This window comes from Neodiprion virginianus, chromosome 3 (assembly GCF_021901495.1).
Source record: "Neodiprion virginianus isolate iyNeoVirg1 chromosome 3, iyNeoVirg1.1, whole genome shotgun sequence".
NCBI classification, from domain to species: Eukaryota; Metazoa; Arthropoda; class Insecta; order Hymenoptera; family Diprionidae; genus Neodiprion; species Neodiprion virginianus.
The window spans coordinates 29,215,300-29,231,559 of NC_060879.1; the positions used below are offsets into that span (position 1 = coordinate 29,215,300).

At 42.7% G+C, this 16,260-nt stretch overlaps 1 protein-coding gene across 2 annotated transcripts in view; it reads left to right on the forward strand.

Annotated features, from left to right (window-relative positions):
- Window positions 1–16,260, forward strand: part of LOC124300486 (lachesin-like) — a 137,848-nt gene that overhangs the window by 89,031 nt on the left and 32,557 nt on the right. For both annotated transcript variants that reach the window (XM_046754651.1, XM_046754652.1), the window contains exon 2: window positions 15,656–15,736. In XM_046754651.1, coding sequence (XP_046610607.1) covers window positions 15,656–15,736 — 81 coding nt within the window. The remainder of the gene's footprint in view (window positions 1–15,655; window positions 15,737–16,260) is intronic.

Consider the following 16,260-nt stretch of genomic DNA (forward strand, 5'->3'; position numbering starts at 1 on the left):
GCGCCATAGATTGCGTTATTTTCGGACCCTTTTTTCGGTCAGAGATTTTTTTGTCGGCGTTGCGAACGTTCCTCATTCTCCACGGTAGTTTTTTTTTTTTTTTTTTTTTTATTCCCTTTTTTTTTTATTCTAGTTCTGAATGATCGTGGTCTCGCTGCTGCGGGGAATTCGAAAATACCGTTCGATGGAAACAATGCGTTTTATACTCGTCCGGGATGAGAATTAATTCCCGAATTGTTGGGTGTTATTTTGGCAAGGTTGAACATACATTGTTTCGGCGGATAAAAGGTTTTCCTCGGTATAGTAGTGAAATGGCATCAATAATAGGGCTCAGGCACCGTTTGTAGCTATATTTTTCTTTTTTTTTTTTTTAAATTCGGTTGAATTAGAGCGCCAATAGTTGGTGCGGAAAATTCTGTAAATTACCAACACAAAATATTTCTTTAAAATTTCGTATTGTATTGTTTACAGACTTGGGAGTATATTAGAATTTTTAGAAATGTATGGTCGAAAAAGAAAGAAAAGACAATCAATTTGGTACGTAATATATTATCCAATTAATTGCAAGTATCAAAGCTCTCTGATTGATGCCTCTCTTAAAATGAGTTACATTTTCAATTTGACCAATACAACTCATGTAAGTAGAATCTCTGTACTCGATATAGGTGTTTCAAAACAGATGATCGATCAAATCTTTTGTACAAGTTGAGATGCGAAGCAGCAACGATATAGGATCTCTGAATAATCATTTGTGGTTTGATTTTCGACAGCCAGTTCTGTTTCACACCGATCATACGTATAATGTGCAGATATGTTGCTGGTTCTCGGTGATTCAATGAGCCCGGCCTTTAATTACACGAAGCTTCGGGTACGTAGAACCGCGTAGAGTAATGGTTTGACAATGTACCGCATCACCGAGCATCGATCAAGCTGATAACCGCAGGGAAATGTTTCACGCACCCATCGCATTAGCGCGACCAAGTTGGGCTGATTAATCAGGTATCGGAGGAAACGTTATCCCTGCTATTTTGGTAACCGGATCTCTCATCTCGAGCGTGATAATTGGTTCACTGAATTCACCGTCGACAGATTCAAGACGGAGATTCTAAAAATTACATGCGCGAAGTACGCATTCCACTCCGTGATCCGTCAACCGGTAGACCCTCTCACAGGCTGGTGCATAATGAAAGCGGTGCTTGAGAGCCTGCGAAAGTTCAGTGGGGGGGGGGGGGAGGGGGGGGGGGGTGGTACATCGATTCTGCGCCCAAACTATTCGCCGGATCTCTGACGACGGCACTGGCTCGTATAGACGCATCGTCGAAAGACGTGACGACATCGGTTCACCCTCGTTGGCACCACGGCTCACAAGTAAATTATTATATAGTCCTGCCGTAGCTCGTCTATAGGGTTGGAGGGTGCGGTCTCAACTTTTACTGGTTTAGGGAAAACTGAAGATAGATTATAAAATCTTCGAATACTAACGAAGTGCGATTCGTGGGATCATTGAGGAATGAATTAGAAGTCTTTTGGATATTTGATACAATTAACCAGTCGTAGTAATATTCGGGTTCGGAATACAGTGATTGGTAACTGTAAGAGTGACGATAATGGCACCGACTTTTTTCCCTTCCCAAAATATGTAAGCGTTGCGTAACTGAAGTTGTAGATGTACGTCTCGAATTTGTGCAAAGTTTGCACCTCGTCTTGTTAAACAAGTCTGGTGGCGAGAAACGTGTTCGTGTATTTCGGCAAGATTGCATACGCAAAGTTGACTGAGAGAAGTTGTACCATGCACCGGCGACATCTCTCCAATTAACTTTTTGCCGCGGTTAGTCCAAGGTTGGACAAACAATGGAAAGACACATGGGCCGCAAGCGTTGGTGATGGTTCTGTCGCATTTAGTATGATGAAAGTTGAACGGTAGCTGAGATGAGATTCGGTGAAAAGTGCGCAGAACGGAGTCGAGAGTGCAAGACTGGAAAGAAATTTTCGTTCATTTTGTTTACTTTGTACATTGAAGCGAGGAAAAAACACTCCTATTATTTCAATTCCCTCTCGTAAATAAGGTTCAAGACTTTAATCAACGAAACACGGTATCGCGCCGGCCTCGTAAACCGTTACACGGGTCAGACGAGAGTTCCATTCTGGTATCACCAGGCGCTGTGCGGGGTTCTCCACCTCTTCCTTCCTCTCATTACTTTAATTCCTCCGGATTTTCATCACCCCCGGTTGGATTTGACGTCCTCACTACCGCGACGGGATCCTCGTTCCCGGATCCGAGGCCGATTCGTTTTGCGAAGGTGTGCAAGACAACGGACGGCAAGGTGGGGGGTAGAGTAAGGGGAACAAGGGCCGAACAAAAGTACCAAGTAGAAACAGATTTGTATATACGAGTGAAGGGAAAACAAGTGGCTTCGCGATAGTGCAATCTTCGGGCGGTGTCGAGTTTTCCGCCTCGTCGATCCCGCCCGCTCAGCTTCGCTGCCCCGTTCCATCCCTCTCGAATCCCCCCCCCCCCCAACGCCTCCAACACCCCTCGCATCCTCGCCATCGCCCCGTGCTTCTTCGACCTCGACGACCCGCCCCGGCAACCCCAACGAACAGGATAGCCTCGTCAGCGGGTGCACGTTGCCTTTAACTGGCCGCTACCGCAACCCTGCGGATCGGAGGGGGCTCGTCTATTCCCCGACTTCGTAAGCAGTACTCGCAAGCATTGTCAGCCACTCGAGCTGCGTTGGTCAAAAACAAAATTACCCGGCATTTAGTTAGCTCTGGTGAAACGGGTATCATTCTCAGGTGACACTTATGTTATCGATTTTCTCACCTTCTCAACAGTATCCGATAGTATTTGAGAAATATGAAAGCGTGTTTCACCAGTACCACAGTCGTCGTGGCATCCGGATCAAAACTGCGCTACGGTAGGAAGAGTATTTTATATTCTAGCAGTATGTGAAACCTTTGCGAGTTATTTTCTCGAAATTGCTACGCCAATTAACCTGTTACGAAAAGACCAGATTTGACATCCCTTAAATTTACTCGCGCATGTTCCCAATTCGCCTTTGAGACGTTGCGAGTAGCGATACCACGAATGACTTGTATTTCGGAGCCGAATCTTGTGTGTACGTACTGCGAAAAGCCGGGAAATGAGGAGCAGATTTTTATTGCACTTCGGGGACTTACAAGCCGCGACGTTGTGGATTCAAATTGTAGAACCTTGGGCGTGGTCGGGCTGATTTGGGCGACGACCTTCCTCCAGTTCTCATCCTTCCTCTCTTACTCGTCTGTCAACAGTCATCCCAAACCAGCTCGCACCACCCTCGATCCCGCAGTGCAAATCTAGGCGAGGTTACCTTGCAGACGTTTGATATCGTTTCATATTACAAATCCTCCTCGGTCTCTACGGCGCAGCCTAGCTTCCGTGCTCCTCGGAGCTCAAGGGGAATCAAAGCCGACATTATTATGTCGGGATGCGGACAGACAACGGGACGCCGCACCGCAGTTCCATCCATAATCTTTGACCGCCGAGGTGGTGGGATATATCCGACTCTCTCGGAATCCAAGTGGAATATTCTTCGCTGTCAGGATTATTAGGATAGATGAAAATCTACTCTCGATAATGAGCGCAGTGAACTGAAAGAGAGAGAGAGAGAGGAGAGAGAGAGAGCTTTGAAGGAAGCAAACTTGCATAAGTTCTAATTTCTGAAGCTAGGCGGTATAATTCAGCTGGCTAGTTTCTAATGGGAGTGAAGGACATTCACGAGCGGAGCTGCAGCAGGGTTCTTTGGAGAACGCACTCGCAGTTTGCAAACTCATGGTCGCCGTATCCGGGATAAGTTCCTTCGCCCCGGACGCCTCAAATGGCGGCTTAAACTTCATGCAAAATCTGCAACTGCCACATACACGCCGGCTATAAAGCTTCTCGATTCGCCTTCTCCCGTTGGCAAGGTCTTATCTGAACAGCAGGCACGGACATGCGGACGGTGCGGTAGAGGACTTTTTCGTTCAACGTCAACCAGAATTACATGTACATCCAAGCGGAGGTTTTAAACCTCGCACTCTACCCTCTGGCGTGTTTACTTTGTGTGTACGAATTTACGTGATTATTAACAGCGGTCGAGGGATGAGGTGCTGTGGGAAATGGGCGAGATTACGCCACCTTTCTGCCTCGAAACAGGACACTTTTTGTGAATCATCTTTTTCTTCTTCAACCTTTGGTCATTCATTTACCTCGCTTAGCGGACACAAAAGCAATTGTATACTAAACTACTGAAATACCTTTGGCAAAAAGGATTACTCTTGTGAAATAAATTTCATGCGACAGTGAATTGAAAATGAGAATTAGAATTTCTTAAATTGAAATACATAATATTTTAGTTTTGATTGAATAATAAGGTAGCCTTGGCCTGATTACTCGATGTAATTCGTTTGACGTGTCAATTTTTACTCACGGACGCGTTCACCTTTTCGGTTACCTTTAGCTTGGAATGCATTTGCTTACTTCTATTCTGTTCGTGAGTCAATTAAGGCCTTTGAACAATTTGAGGTTTTGTCGTATTATGCGCCGAACGGAAAGCTTAGGTAAGCGCCTCAAACTGACGGCTGCCCGCTTGCATATCCTTTCTGTGTACAAGAATCATTCGTTCGTTTTGCCGGCTCTTAACAAAAGACATGACCGTCCGAGACCCATAGAAGAAGGGCGTGTAATGTTTGCCTGAAAGTCAGCGTACAGTTTCTTTAAACAAAGCTCGACTAAACGATGAATAATATGCCATTTACGCGCTGAATTTGCATTGGGTGCAGTGTGTACATTGGGTGAAGTTTATGTGCCATTTCCTTGCCTCGAAGTGTCTTACGTTCAAAGACACGGAGAAAGATAAATAGGGACGAAGAATAAGAAAAGAAAAAGACAAAAAAGAGGGGAAAATAAGGAATGGTGGAGTATTTTCCGAGAGACCTAACGTCGGCGGAATTGCCGAAAGCCTAATTAATTTTTGATTCGAAAATTAAACGCAAGCATGACAGAGAACAAGGAGTGTGATAGAAATTTCTCCGAGAAAGTGGAAAAGACGAAAAAACCAACTAAGTGCCTGATAAAGTACGTGGTAGCATCCGAAGTAACGGCTGCCGGAATGCTAATCTCTGTTAATTAACCATCGAATAATCTCGAGGATTTTTCAAACTCAGTTGAATTAACCTGGCAGCTTCGCAGTTTGGTAACACTGATATATTACAGCTACATCCTACTTTTACGCGTTTGCTTCAAAGCGTTTTTTTCCATCTCTGTGTTGGACTCGCGTTACAGCTGCTCGTATCCAACACGATGAGTTGGCAAAAGGTTTTCCATGTAATACGACTCGTGCTTGCATTTGAAAAGTAAACGAGAGAAAAAGAAGATCAAAAATAAAAATGCTCTGTTCCGGTGAAGCGGCGATGAGAGAAATTCCGCAGAATTTATGCATAAGACCAAATTGGTTCAATTAAAGTGCTCGTCATCGGAAAAGAATGCAAACCAACTTTATCCAACCTTTTCAACAGTTCTCGTATTTCTCATTTAACCTGGGCTGCAGCTTTTTAGCTGTATATCCAAGACGCCTTACGTGTCTCATGCCTGTATTGAGGACAGAGGCTGATTTTTTCTGTAAGCCGAAACTAGCACGTGGAGCGAAGATTAAATAAGAATAGGGAGTTCAAGAGATCAAAAGTAGCCTTTGAAACGATTAGGATAATGCCACCTGAAACGCGGTGGTAGATTGGCTTTAGATCCTGTCTCAACGTTGAACCGTACGAAGCAAATTGTATATGGAATTTCATCGAGGTTGAACTCGAGGACGGAAGAAAAAGCGTGAGTTGAATTTGGCTAAGTGGCTTACGTACGGCAGGTTGAAGATGACATATATGACTATAGATGCCAACGTCGCGACCTCTCGCACGGTGAAAGCTTTTCCGAATGCTCGAAGGTCTGACCAATATCGAAAAACATGATGATCCATATCTGAATTAAAATATCGATCCTCCATTCGTACGTTTACAAAGCAGTAAAAGAACTTGGTTCTATTTGTGAATACGAAGTAAACTCTGCTCTTCGCATGGAAATGCGGAATATTGCATTTGCACGTTTCGATGTTTGAACAGCTGTTCGCGCATGCGACGCGGTATTGACGCTTTGACGTCTGGCCGGACTGTTAATTTATTTAGTACAATCAAGCTTGGAAGATTATTACACTTGACAATTTTTGGAAGATGGTGCTAGTGGAATGGCGAAATAAACGTGATATTGGCTTTGAAGAAACGGTGTCCCTACTGAAACTTGAGATTTATCGAAAGGTTTCGCGTTTCTTGAATTGTTTGTTACGTCGTCGGGTAAACCAAGTTAATTGTATAATTTGATTCTCCTTAAGCTCAGCTTACGTAAACTATTGACAGTTTTGCGATACCATAACAAGACACTGAAGTTAGTCGTAGACGTATTTATTTCAGACTTGTGACCTAGAAATTTATCACGCAGACATAGGTATTATAGATCCCTATCCGCGGTATATTAAGCTTAAATTTCTCCTGCTTGTTCGGTACTTCGAATATGCCCTGTTTTCTTTTTCTTTCAACTTCCCCCAGTCCACTCGATGCCGTTTCTTTTTTATTGACATTGCGGATAGAAAGTTTGATTCGTCCGAGGGGGCCAAAAGTTTCAGGAAATTCGGAATCAGTCTCCTTGTTGAGTAATACGGTATCATATTGAAAGTGAGTGGATGGATCACTGTGGCTCGCGACGTCGATGTTAATTGTGAAAACGGTTCTTCAAAGATCTCGAGTATAACTGCGATAAATAATTCATAATGTTTCAAAAATTCGATGCACATTTACGGACCGGATAGCGTGAAAGTTATCTGTTCGACAGCGATTGAGTTGGCCCGCTGTAAGCGTAAGTTTTCAACAAAGTTTTCCCCAACTTTAACGATTTTTCATACACGAATAATTATTTATATCCGCAATCCAATTTCTTCACCAGCGTTAAACAAGAAAAGAAGCAAACCAATCGCCGTCTGCGGTGAATCCGCATCGGTTTACGGACAGGCGAACGAAACGCATGATCGTAAAAAGAATTGCGTGAAGCGACTCTTATTCAAATCGCATATCTCGGCTCGAGGGTGACCGAAACAGGGCTGGTTATTGTAAACGTCGGTCACGCGCCGGCTATTCACGGGGATTCACCATTGACGATTGTCCCTGCTTATACGAATGCAGTTAAGTATCTCCCGTTGTTCAAGATCCCATCGAAACGGCGTGTCAATATAAATGTAAATGCCATTGCGAGCTGCACGCGACGCATACATTCGCACCCCGGGATCTGCGGAGGGAAAGGGTGCGATTGCAGGTCGTCGAATGCTGCAATCGAGAATATGGGACGTTTCGAAAATTGAATCGACGTTCCGATTTGAATGAACAAAAAGGGCCGAGCGCGTGCATCGCGCTATTTCGCCTCTGGAACGGTGTTGCCGATTTCGTCAACACCCCCGCTAGTTAACATTCCAAAGTCGTTCGACCACCCCCTGCACATTTGTACAACGTTGCAGCCGAGGTATAAATTTCCACCCTCCCGCAGCGTGTCCGCTTGCATTTATGAGATATTTACGCAGCTGCGAATCGCAAAATCGACGAAATTGTGACACCGATTGAAATTCAACCGTGCATCGAAATCACCGAAAACACCTACGCATCACTCTCAGCCTACCCGACTGGGATATTATCCTTTTACCGTTTTCCTACACGTGTCTGTTTCAAGGTTTGCGGGCGATGTTAGCCGTGGCCGTTAGTTACGTTGATTCTGATTCTCGTTAATATATGTATGAAAACGTTATCAAACGTTGCCCATAACTGTAACCTATATATACGTACGTAGGTGGGTATATATATATGGTGCCCGAGTTATACGTTCCTGCCTAGGTTCCATATCCTATCTACACCCCAGACACACAATGCCCGCGACTAGCAAGTATTTCACTTAGCAGCATACCTCCCTTTGCTCTGAGCTCTATAATCCTTGGTAGCAATTGTGAACTTGGGTGTAATGGAGACGAATCGTTAATCGTTCTATCCCTATCTCCCTCGGTTTCCTCGTCTATCCTCGGCTCCGCTCCACGGGCACAAACAGTTTCAAACTACATAGGGAAATCCAAAATTTATCGCTCGACGAAAGTAATTCGAGCTTCGCTCTTTGGTGGCGAATAAAGATCATCCCGCCGAAAGTGATTCTATTATTTGATACCGAGGTTGAATTTGAACGATAAAAAATGGTCTAGTGTCTAAATTATATTGTGTGAAAGTTTAAAATTAGCAAAATCAAGGTTCGTGTGTAGGTTATCTTAGATCGATTCGTCTTCCTGCGATGGAGGAAAAAATGAACCCGCAGTAAACTTTTTTTGAATCCGAACTCTTAGCGAACTAAACTCTGACTGGAATAAATCTCGCGGTCGTTGGCCCTCCTCCGTATTTGGCGCAGGAACGTCGTCTTTATTTTACTTCTCTGAAAGCTGCGGACTTGCAGACTGAACGGTCTTGCCAAAATGGACATAACATTTCATGCGGCTATAATGCAATATGCGTATGCGCGCGAGTGATTCACGAGGAGAAATAAACGTCGTGCGTCACTGTATCCGCATTTTTCGCGATGAATTAATAACGAACAGTGATTTACTTACCGAGATTTGATCAGTCACGGTATACCCTCTGGACTTCGTGTAACCGAAATCGAAATTGAGAGACGTATGCGTCGACGTATTCTAATTGAATATTCGGCTGCACGAAATGTTTTATGAGCCGATGTAACCGACCCAACTGAAAGCTGCGTATTTCGTTTATTAAGTCCCGTATATTTCTTGAATACCGTTTCCACCTGGGCTGTAAAAATAAGGTGAAAACTGTTTTCAAGATGTTGTCAACGTTCTTCATTAATGAAAAGAAAAAAGGGGTGAAACACATCTTTAACTAGCTTCGTAATTTGCGTACGAGTAATATGAGTACGTATATTGTATATCTTACGAACCCTTTTCTTCCGATATCGTTTAGACCTTGAACAAACGGAGGTCGCACGGAGTGCGTGAAAGCTAAATTTTTTCCGGAATGAAAATTCCATTTTGACCATTCCTCCCTCACGTATTAAACCACGTGCGGATCTGTGCGCTGGAAGTGTATACAATACGCGTGTACACATACCTATCTGAGTATAAGTCGACGAAAATGGCGATTTCGCGTTTTAATCTAAAAACTTGGCATATACCAATGTATTTGCGTTAAGATTCCATTCGCGAGAAATATTCGCGCCAGAAATTGGTGCCAGAAATCGACACTGCGGGTAGCGGATGAGTGTATAGCTTGCCTTGTACAACTGGAACATTGTCGTGAAGGAAATAACGCGAGTATAAGGTTCAGATTGTCGTGGTTCTTCCCGCAGCTTCACGGTTCTGCAGTAGCTGGAGGGCCTCCACGTGCCAACTTGGCTGAAGATGGCGATTCTCGGATAAACCAACTTTCTAGGTTCAAAGTTAGAAACTTATCCCCTCTGTTGCTCGATGTGCTCCCCGTTCAACTTTCTTGCTTCGATCCATATTTCATTCGGTTGAAAAGAACTTGACTGCAGCATTCTTGTGCCCTGACCTAAGCTCCGCGATGTACGAACCTCGGATGTAACGCGGATATAGCTCCGAACGTATCCAAAGTTCCTCTCTTTTACGACAGCGACATGAAACGGTGTTACCTAATGGTGAACTTGACTGACAGCTTCGATCGCGCGTGGGAATACGGGTGAATCCAATCTTAATATACTCCATAAATCAAGCAGCGAGAAACTCGGTTATTTACCTACGTTTCACCCCGCGGAGAGAGCGAATCCAGCTGTGTTCAAACGACTCCGCATCGATTCTTGAAACAATCTTCAGACCTGTATACCTACCGTGATACAACGAGTCGAATGAATCGATATACCTACGGCCACGCCGCATGCAGCGCAAACTGCACCGTACTTGAAATATGCACGGGTCGTCTCCCCCGCGAGCAAAAACTAGTGGATATATTTCTTCTCTACCCGCCACTGCAATTATTTTATCATTCCTGTAAAAATTTTCATCTGTATATCCACTTCGCGTCGTCCATGTGACCACAGGATTAATGTCCGTACATTTATCTACCCGCAATGTTTGTATCATAGTGCAAAATGTGGTAATGAAAAGTCATGGTTAACATTTCTGGTGAGATAAATTCGCGAACGAACCTTTCGATTAATTTCCCCCTCGACGATCGTTATTTTCCATCAAATTTTGCTGAAAAACCACGTGTCGATCAGGCGATAACTCTGGCGGCATGTGTTTGCTTTTGCGGCGTTGATTTGAAAATGAAAGAGCGGATGTCACTTCACGACCCACCTAATAAAGCGATCCTATCATTTTCGTGATGTATTTGAACCAATTTTTCGAGATTGAAAGAAAAATAACAAGTGTCAGAAATTCTCAGACGTCGTATGTGAGAAATCGTTAGAGCCAAATTAATGGATCCTGTAAATTGTGAGACAAATATTCTTCCGAGACGAGTGAAAGTGTTTTCCGCGTAGGTGTCAGACATTGGAGAGAGCATGGAGCGGGTGGTACATAATCTGAATAAATTAGCGTAGCTAACTAATGACGGCGCTTGGTAAAATTAGCGGTGGAAAAATTTGTGTAATTAATTCAGCGCTGTTGCCCAAATAATTATTCAGTGATTACATAATTCAACGAGTAGATCTATTGCTTCAGAACTCGCCAACCGCTGTTAACTTGCTTTACGATTCACCCTGGCCTCCTTTGTCTCGGATAAATTACGACGCGTCATGCACCCTTCCAAATTCACACGCAATCTGGCTTCGTGTTATCGAGAACATGTTTCAACCCTTTTGCCATCAAGTTTTAACGAATCGTATGTAGCTCGGAGCCGCTGCGGAAAAAAAGAACGAATAAAAAATGAATCCAGTTGTTCTAATAAATAACAAGGTTTGAACAGTTCGATGAAAGTGAATGAATTATTAAATTTTCCGATACGTGTTCACGTGAACGTTGAAATTTCGCGGTATTCCGTAAAGGTGGGTCGTTGGAATTTTTTTTTTTTTTGTCAAAAGGCATATGTCTCCAACAACCTCCCGAACCGTTATTCTTTTTTTTTTCTTCCTTTGTTTTCGTCCTTTTCAAATCAAATTTCCAAACCTACCCCCCGAATATTGCCCTGTCCAAATATGCGGCGGTATCTACGTGCCCAAATATATACACACAGGATGCCTTACATAAAACGTTACATACCTATGTACAAATATGTGGACGCACAGGTGGATTATACACCGTGAGAGAATGATTCTCATTCTGAAAATGTCCAAGCACACTGTCTAAATGTGAATCAATGATAAGTATACCGCTGGAAAAAATTAGTGGAACATCAGTGAAAAGTGACTGAACAGTCAGAGTAAATGCACTGATTTTTTCCAGTGGTATACTTATAACTGGTTATCAGTGAATTTTCACTCATTCGAATTTAGAGAGCAGGTCAATAACAATGGTTATTTACTTGGTTGATAAATTTTGTCTAAAAAATTAGCAGTACCCCGGCCGATTAAACTCGGGCTTGCAATTAACGTCATTCGAACATTGAAACGTGATCGGTGACTGTTTGTTTGAAACCGGAAACTCCGGGGTTGTGTCTGCAACGCGCGAATAGTGATTGGAACGTGCTGATCAAACCAGAGTTTCATCACCCTTTCCCGAATGCGTCTCTTTCTGCTACTAGAATTTCCTTGAAAAACGAGTATGCGCAGATGGTAACTCTCCATCGGAGCATGCCAATTGTTCACCTCACTCGTCCACAACAATTAGCTTCGAGTTCAATGCCGATCAATCCCGTTCCACGACCGAATGATGAAATAGGTAATTGGGAATACTGAGTAGTGCGATTATTTGCGATGACTTATACTAATCGACGCAGATTTTTTAAATCATGCACGATCCACGTGCGTCGGGAATTGTAATAATAAGTGAAAAGGGGTACTCGCTTGTTAGTTACAACTATCGCACTTTTAGCGCACGTCGGCATTAAGTACAACATATGTACAACATATGTACACAGGTATGATGTATGTACGTATAAGTATCAGTTTTGAATATTACTTCGCGGCAATAAGCCGCCGTTGGCCTGAGTAAATATTTCTTCTGAGTACGTGCGCACGCATACCTATATTAGATGCATGCATTATATAGGTGTACACACCATCCTGGAGCCGTTCAAAGGAAAGAAATTGAAGTTGCACGGATAGTACAAGCGACAGACGGAGAACGGAGAGATTTCGTTGTGTTAGAAAAATATCTGCATTCCATAACGGTGAAACTTTTATTAAAAGTGAACCCTACTAGCTCAGTTTATACATATGTACGTACAATTTGACTCGGAGCAAGCAATATAATTCAGTTGGAAAATTTCGCGAATATCTGAAAAATAGGAAACACTCTGTGTGGGGTACGAAAATATTTTTTTCTTCAATTGCTTCACTGCAGTATCGGCTAATACCGATTTAAAATGTACGATATAAAAGCAGATACTGTATGTGTGTAAGCAGAACGGGAAAAACAAAGTCATCCTTTCTTGCACTCTCGGAACTTGCTGCACGCCTGCCTTTCCTCCCTCTCAAGTGTTTGACTCGCATAGATCAATTTGTAAGTGACGTTACCGCTCGAATGTATCGCAGAAAGCTTACGTTGCGACAGTTTTCCGGAAATCATATTTCGGCTTCTGAGATGTGTAGGTAAGCCATTCTGGGTTACAGCAATATACGAGCGATACGCGTTCTTAAGCTGGTCCTTTTGACGGCATGGCAAAAAGTAAATTGATGACATCGACGGACGGGATGAACGCTTCGGGTATACTGGACAAAAAATGTAAAAGTATACAGGAGGTCTCTCACGCAATTATCTCAGTCTCTCTTATGCCGGACGATTTCGATCTTTTTATCACAAAAGAATTTCTAGTCAGTGAAAAAGTTTGGTACAGAACTGCGCGTAGGAAGAAGCTTATTCGCACTAAAATATCAAAGGCTTCATTCGCAATTTCATTTTGTACTGAACCTGGTATACAGAGAAAATGAATGCGGAAAAACTGAATAGCTCGCCGATAGTAATCCGTATCACACCTTCGAGTGAAAGAGGTCGTGATTGTATCAGGGTGCTGATGCCAAAAGGGCGTATAAATTTTGTTTTTCATTGCCAATCGTTCCGTAGACTTATTTTAAAATTAAACATTGAACAAAAATATACACGCTCTTGCGGTTTTTAGACTTTTTTTCAATAATTAGCTTTAAAATAACTTTACGGAACGATTGGCAACGAAAAAAATTAATCATACGCCTTTCCGGTTTTAGCTTATAGCTCTCTAAAGCCAAAAATAAGTATATGCCCTTTAGCACCTTCAGCATTATCGCCGCGATATATTTACCGGTCCGAAATAAAGAAATTATACAACGAATACTTGAAAAAAATTTTAAGGGTCCTTACACAGATTGTCGTCAAAAGAATCCATCGGTCTAATGCAAATAAATCCTTGCATGCACGTCAAGTCCGCAGAAGTGGTCGTACGATAAATTGTCGCCATTTCCGTGGCGCGTGACGGTGCATCGTGTCATGTGTGAAAATGTCGTCGGGATTCCTCGAGGACAACGCGTCGTTCCTTTTAAGTATTCACGTGGTTCGGACCAGTCGCCCATAACCCTGCTGCACCGAGTTTCGTTTCTCGTGTGCAATTTCCACCCTCCTGCCAGCGTCTGAAACTTCCCCTGCGGTTTTTGGCTGTCGGTGATGAGGAAGATCCACGCGACGGCTAAACGAGGCCTTGTTAAGGACTTGAAATGGTTCGTAGTACGCGGTACGTAAACGGGTCGTCAAGCTGCTCGATGGTCGTTTACCGGCATGTTTCGCCGGGGGAATAACAGCCGGGTGGACTAACAAGTCGAGTTAGTATTTGTCAAGTAAATAAGCCTTCTCTCTTTCGCTCTCACTCCGAGCTCTTACAAGGCTAATTTCGAAAAGGGGCCTCTGGGTATATAATATAGGTACTTTGAGGAGAAAAAGGGTTGGCAATTTTCACGGTGCAGACGACGCCCGGCTGTATTTGAACGCTGAGGGATACTGCGAGTCGTTAAAAAATCATTCCCGAATGTGATAAATCACTCTGAAAAAGGTGAAACTAATTTCTTCCTACTGCGGATCGTGTTGCCAACGTTTGCGCGAAACGAATATAATGACTGAAAAGTTCGCGAGCAGATGCGGAGCCGGTGAATCGATGCCGAGTTGATGGTTCACGCTGAATTTCAAAACGCGCCACGGAGTTTATGAAATAGAGTAAATAAACGAAACGGTATAAAAGTAAACGTTTCACTTTCAGGTTATATTTCATGGTAAAGCGCGAATAGAGGCAAAAGATCAATTATGACTATGGCTTGTATACGTATACATAAACATGTATTTCAGTGTAGGCGTGGATACGAGTATCCGATAATTTGGTTGATTTAGCGAAGAGGGTGGGATGAAAAAAAAAAAAAAAAAAGGAGTCGAGTCGAGAGAAAAGAAAGAACGAACGGAAAAACGGTAAAAACGAGGCAAAAAGTAAAGGGTAAAAAAGCGGGACAACCCTTCCGGCAACAGTTTAAATATTTATTTTAGAATTTCTGTACCTGACATGCTGAAACATTATTCACTAGCCAAGGCAAGTACATCGCGGTATGAAGATTAGAGTCATAATCTACAGCGTGCAGGCGGGGTGGAAAATTTCGATGCTTACAACCGCTCGTCTCTCCGTTAAACCATGGTTTATATACGTAATGTGTATATGCTCTCTTATACCTCAGACATCCCATATACACGTTACTTTTTCTGAGATTTAACGGCGAGAGAACTTATTGCCGCATTTGCATACATCATTTTTGTACAGACGTAACCGTTGAAGCACCTGTTATTTTACAACCTCAAGACCCGTTGCTCTTCTTATGCGGTCAGATTACACAGGGCTACAAAATTTTACGAGAAAATGTTGAATGAACCAGTTAGTGTATTTCCAACGCATTCTGGTACCTTGAATACGATGGTGAGTTACCCGTTTTCTTTCATCACGTCAGGATTCGATCGAAAACTGGCACTTATAACGTAAAAAATGAACGTTACGTGTTGTGACTTACAGATTGCCGTACTATTTTTCCTAAATTTTGTCGCACTTGTAAATAGCGGTAAAAAATATTCTTAATCCGAAATTTTCGAATTATGCACGTCTGTCAAGTTTTACATATTATTCCCTGCTTCAAAAATTTCATACAAGATAATTTCAATGTGACAAGGGTATTTTCATTCAACTGAAACAACAGCTCAAGTGGTATACTTCGACGTAAAATGTTCATGACTAAAGTGTAAATATACTCCGACATAATATATAAAAAATATACTTACACTTCATACGTGAGTGTGTTATGTCAACGAATAAAAAAATTTTATTCCAAGTCTAAGTTTGAAGTGAATGAGAAGCGCTGATTGACCGTATATTCTATGCAAAAATTGACGAAACAAATCCTCCGATACTAAATATGTGAAATTTTTTTTCTCCTCCGCAGGACGACAGACGAGAAATTCGGATTATCATGGAAAGCTCTCGTCTCTTCATCTGACGCTGGCAACGGAGGAATTCAACAATGGTGAGCATCTGCAATCGAGTCGTATCGCAATCAAGATATACCTACACAATATACATGTAACATTAAACTTAGGTAACACTTCGACCGTCATCGCTTATACAGCGAGACAAATTTTCGTCCAGATATTGCCCTATCTGTATACCTACTTCGAAACGGTTCCTGCGTAGTTTGCGCGCTTACGTATTATAGCTACGGCTACAGTTATAACGTTTTCTACCCACCGTACAACCAACGATGTAACAACCAGCGTAAATAACTCGAGACACGCGTATACCGCTGCACTCAAGAGAGTAATTCACCGTCTCAAGTTTTGCTAAGTGATAATTCTTTCCTCTATCGGATCTTTCCTTAGATACCTGTAAGTTTTGGCGAGCGTCTTTCCCGCCCGGTAGATAGAGAAAGGATCAATATATACATGAGAAGAGATGGCCTGTATCGTCGTATTATACACTGTAAAAGAAGAAAGAATAAGAAAGCTTCGATAATGTTACGGGATTACTTTCTCGATTGATGCGAGGTATCGA